The 4,378-nt window shown below is 38.0% G+C and overlaps 1 protein-coding gene across 1 annotated transcript in view; it reads right to left on the bottom strand.

Moving 5' to 3' along the window:
• The window catches only part of LOC107576712 (ceramide kinase-like protein), a gene marked incomplete at its 3' end in the record, with an annotated part of 6,721 nt that extends 3,427 nt beyond the window's left edge, over positions 1-3,294 (bottom strand). Inside the window, exon 1 of the mRNA XM_016262854.1 lies at positions 3,164-3,294. Coding sequence (XP_016118340.1) covers positions 3,164-3,266 — 103 coding nt within the window. The remainder of the gene's footprint in view (positions 1-3,163) is intronic.
• Between the last annotated feature and the right edge of the window lie 1,084 nt (positions 3,295-4,378).

Genomic DNA, 4,378 nt, shown 5'->3' with positions numbered 1-4,378 from the left:
AGTCCAGTCCCCGTAGCCCGGCACATTCCTGACCTCCTTCTGTCTACCCATGCATATGCTATCGCTGCTCATGAATTATTCATTGAATCCTTCCAAATCCAGCCAGTTGGCCTTATTCACATGCGTAAATATTGCTTAATTAGAAATGAACAAGCCCTATATTGGCCCTCCTAAATGGGCATCACGCTCTCATTCGTGTCAGGTGTCTTATGTGCCATTGATGTTTCTCTTTTACCTCGCAGCGACAAAAGCCAGACATTTTGTGTAGTGAAGAAAGGGAAAAACGTGTTTTTTATTCAGTTCGCTTAACATAAGATGCTTAATTCCTGCATGTCGGAATGTCTTCTAAGGAAAAGCTGTCTTTTGTTGAGCGAGTGCCTACACTTAGCTCAGCGGTTCGTACTGAGAGCCACAATGTTTTGATGGAGCAATTAATCACGACGGTACAAGGATGTTTCTCAACGTTCCTGCTGAGATGGCGAGCATACCGTGGTGCAGTGGCTGCTCATCGGGGGAGGCAGGGGAGGCACAGCCTCCCCATAATTATGAGGTGAAAATGGGAGGAGGATGATTTAATGTTAATAAAATTCACAATTCATTTCAGTTCATGTCTCAGAATGTGTATTTTTTGTTTGTAATTTCACAGTTGTAATACCATAACGTGAAAGCGCCGCTTTTCTATCGCGAATGTGCCGAATCTGCTGATGTAATTGCAACAGCTAGGTGATAGAGAAGGGGAGGGGGAGGCCAGGGGAGCGCGGAGCTCTCGTGCCTCCGTTGGTTAAAAAAATTTGCCAATCAGCATCGAGTGTTCACTTTCAGCACTGAGGTGTGTTGAGAAAAGAAACCTGGCAAGGGAGGCTAGCCTCCCTTCTCATATCAACCAATCATTAGAGACGTAACTTACGTGATATTAGTTTGAACGTCTCCTGCTGCGCTGATAATGTACCAAGTACTTATGAGTAGCGATATTGAATATTTGATTGCCAACAGATTTACCAAGCTGTCATTCAAACAGTATATATACAAATTTAGGGAAAACAGCCTAAGCTTGATATAGGCTACAGCAGTCGGCTTAATTAAATGGCGCATCTTTATAAAATCTTTACAAAAATGCTGTTCCAAACGTCCATTATTCTTTTTCTTTCTTCTGTGAAACAAACTTGAATGTTTTAACTGTTTTAACCCATCCATACAATGAAAGTCAATGGGTACCAAACAACATAGAACCCCATTAACTTTCATTGCATGAAAAAAAATGCAGAATTTATTAACATATTTGTGTTCCACATAAGAAATAAAGTCAAATGTTTCAAACAAAATGAGGGTAAATTATGACCAATAAGCTTTTTTGGGTTAACTCTCCCTTTAAATTTCAGTATTTTCTTCACACAAAGCTATCATATGACTTCAGAATATAGTGCATGAGTCATATGGACTATATGGTATTTTTGTGCATTTTTAAAGCCTAATTGTTGTTGTATGAAAAAAATGTGACAATTCCTTAACAAATTCTCACTTTGTCTTCTACAGAAGTAAATACCAGCATACTGTTACAAAACGGTATCTTTACACAAAGCTAACATATGACTTTAGATATCTTAGTCTTTGAGTATAGTCAATGAGTTATATTAATTGTCATTGTATTAAAAAGAACTATGTGAAGATTCCCTAAAAATCTCCTTTTGTCTCCTACAGATATACATAATTCTGGAATGAAATAAGGGTGAGTAAATATTGACAGAAATTAAATTTTTGGGTGAACTATCCTTTTAAATTTGAGTCTGTTCTTCACACAAAGCTACAGTATGACTTTAGTAGACTTTCACATTTTTTTGTACATTTTGAACCCTGATTGTCATTGTATGGAAAAGAACTATGAAAATTCACTAAAATTTCTCCTTTTGACTTCTCCAGAAGTAAATAACTGCATACAGCACTCTGGGATGACATGAATGTGAGTAATTGACAGGGTTTTCATTTTTGGGTGAACTATGCCTTTAAATTTCATCCTGTTCTTCACCCAAAGTTTCAGAATACTTAGAATATAGTTCATGAGTCATTTGTTGCTTTTTATGCTGTTTTTGTACATTTAAAGCCTGATTGTCATTGTATGGAAAATAACTATATGAAGATACCCTAAAATGCTCCTTTTTGTCTTCTCCATTAGCAAATAAAAGCAGCGTTCTGGAATAACATGAGGGTGAGTAAATAATGATAGGATTTCCATTTTTGGGTGAACTATTCCTTTAATGCAACAATGAACTTCATATGAAGCCTGTGATTGGAAAACAAAATATCACTAGATAATAATTTATCAGTAATCTACATAGAACAATGATACAGTGACAACAAAGAATCTCATTAACTCGCGCGCACAACTGATTCTGTAATTCTATTGTGCGGTTCTGATTGTGTTCATCCCAGTCGTAATTCAGCTGTAAAGCAAAATTTTTGCCAGTCTTTTTTTAGAGGATGCAAGCTTAGCTTGCGCATGTAATCCCCTGACACAAGCCAAATCCGCTTGTCTGTTAAGATAAGCCCAGGAGAGCTTGCACAGTCGACACACTGGCCCAGACATATTGGTGCTAACTTCAAATACGCCTCGCAGAAAGACAGACAGACAGGAACATGCAGTACTAAAGCCAAAGCAAACACTGCCAGCCAGAAGTAACACTTCCAACGACGGCCCACAACCACGTCAAAGAAACTCAGTGTTTGTGACGGGACTGTATGGGTGATTGACGACAGACGTATCTCCACCTCTCCTGGGACTGTCTCTCATTCCATGGGACCTGTTAACCATGATCTCCAAAGCTGGAGAGGCAGAGTCTGTGTGGGGGACTTGCCTTCTTTCGGCCCCCATAACAACAGCCTGTGCACTCTAATTAAACAACAGATTACAGAGAGCCACCGCATGCACTACCATTGGGATGCACCAAAAAGAGGGAGAGAGAGACTTCCAATGGGTGAAAATGAAACCGTTGCCCCTGCACACATAACTCAGTGGAACTGAAAAGTAAATATGAATCCCATTTACATATTATGATCATGTATATTTGTGCTCCATTAAGTCCCGTGGTTCCTTAAGGCCTTACTGTTAGCATACAGGCAGCTGTAAGGCTACTGAATGGCTAGAAGCTTTAAAAAAAAAAAAACATACCCATGATGATGTGCAAGGCTGCAGTCATAGCCCGTCTTATTCCATGCACAGAGCAGGCCACCACATTGGTAGAACCTATATATAGAAGGATAATAAAACACATTTTAACACTATTTAATAGTTTATTGTGATCAAACCCCAAAACACACTGAAAAAAACCAAAAGAGTATATGACTTATAGACGTAATATTGTCTTAATGATCCTACAATGTGACATAAAATGTCTTGAAACAATGACAATGTTGGTCTGTTTGTCATATAAAGTTGTTGTTCAGATGATTTGAAATACAGTGCATGGGTCTGCTTGTCCCACAGAGCTATTGTATGCTTCAGAAGGCTTGGAATATAGCTGACGAGTCTTATTTTTGAGCTCGAGTTGTGGTAAGAAAGTTGCATTAAGATTCATCTGTATTTCTCTTGTGTTCCACACACACAGCTTACAGATTTGGGTTTGCTTTTTGGGTGAACTGTTCCTTTAAGTGGACTTATGCATTTCATAAACAAGCAGCATTTCTATTTGGATAAATTCTGTTCTCCGCACAGGTGATTTTGTGATAAAGCTTTTTCTCGTTAGCCACACACTGATGCTGATGCTATGAGACCATCTGAATGCTGTGGCATATGGTCCCATGATGTTTGCTATAGTGTGTTTCCCTGCACAGACACTGTTTACTCTCAGTGAGTGATGAGATTCTATTAAGAATGGCTAGAGAAACGTGAAAAAATGTAGCTTTGCTTTATTATAGTAGACTGTCTCCCCTGCATATCAATGTTCTCAGCACCTGCTACAGGGGACAGAATTGGAACCTGTCCATTCAATTTCTATTCGACCACCAATCACAGCTCACTTAAAGTCCTCAATAATCTATGCCCTTTATATACTCTTAATACACAGTTTTCTTTTGAGAGCATAACAATATTACAACATGAATTTCAGTTGATTTGAGTTATTTATATTAAATTACTTATAATATGCACTAAAACCATGTACTTCAGGAAAGTACAAACTTATGAGTGTGTACAGTAGTGAGGCTATGATCCTATTTTCTTAATGATCAACCAATCAGTGTATTACAATGTATGTACGATGAAAATATATTTTCCCCAATATAGTAATACTACTGAGATTTATTTCTATGTGGTAATGATTTTGGGGTGAAATGTGCTTAATTGTCATGAAAATAATGACGTTGTACACAGAAAGCTCAATTTATC

The sequence above is a fragment of the Sinocyclocheilus grahami genome, unplaced genomic scaffold (assembly GCF_001515645.1).
Source record: "Sinocyclocheilus grahami isolate Dianchi unplaced genomic scaffold, SAMN03320097.WGS_v1.1 scaffold4205.1, whole genome shotgun sequence".
In the NCBI taxonomy this organism is placed as follows: domain Eukaryota; kingdom Metazoa; phylum Chordata; class Actinopteri; order Cypriniformes; family Cyprinidae; genus Sinocyclocheilus; species Sinocyclocheilus grahami.
This window is presented reverse-complemented; position numbering and strand designations above follow the sequence as displayed.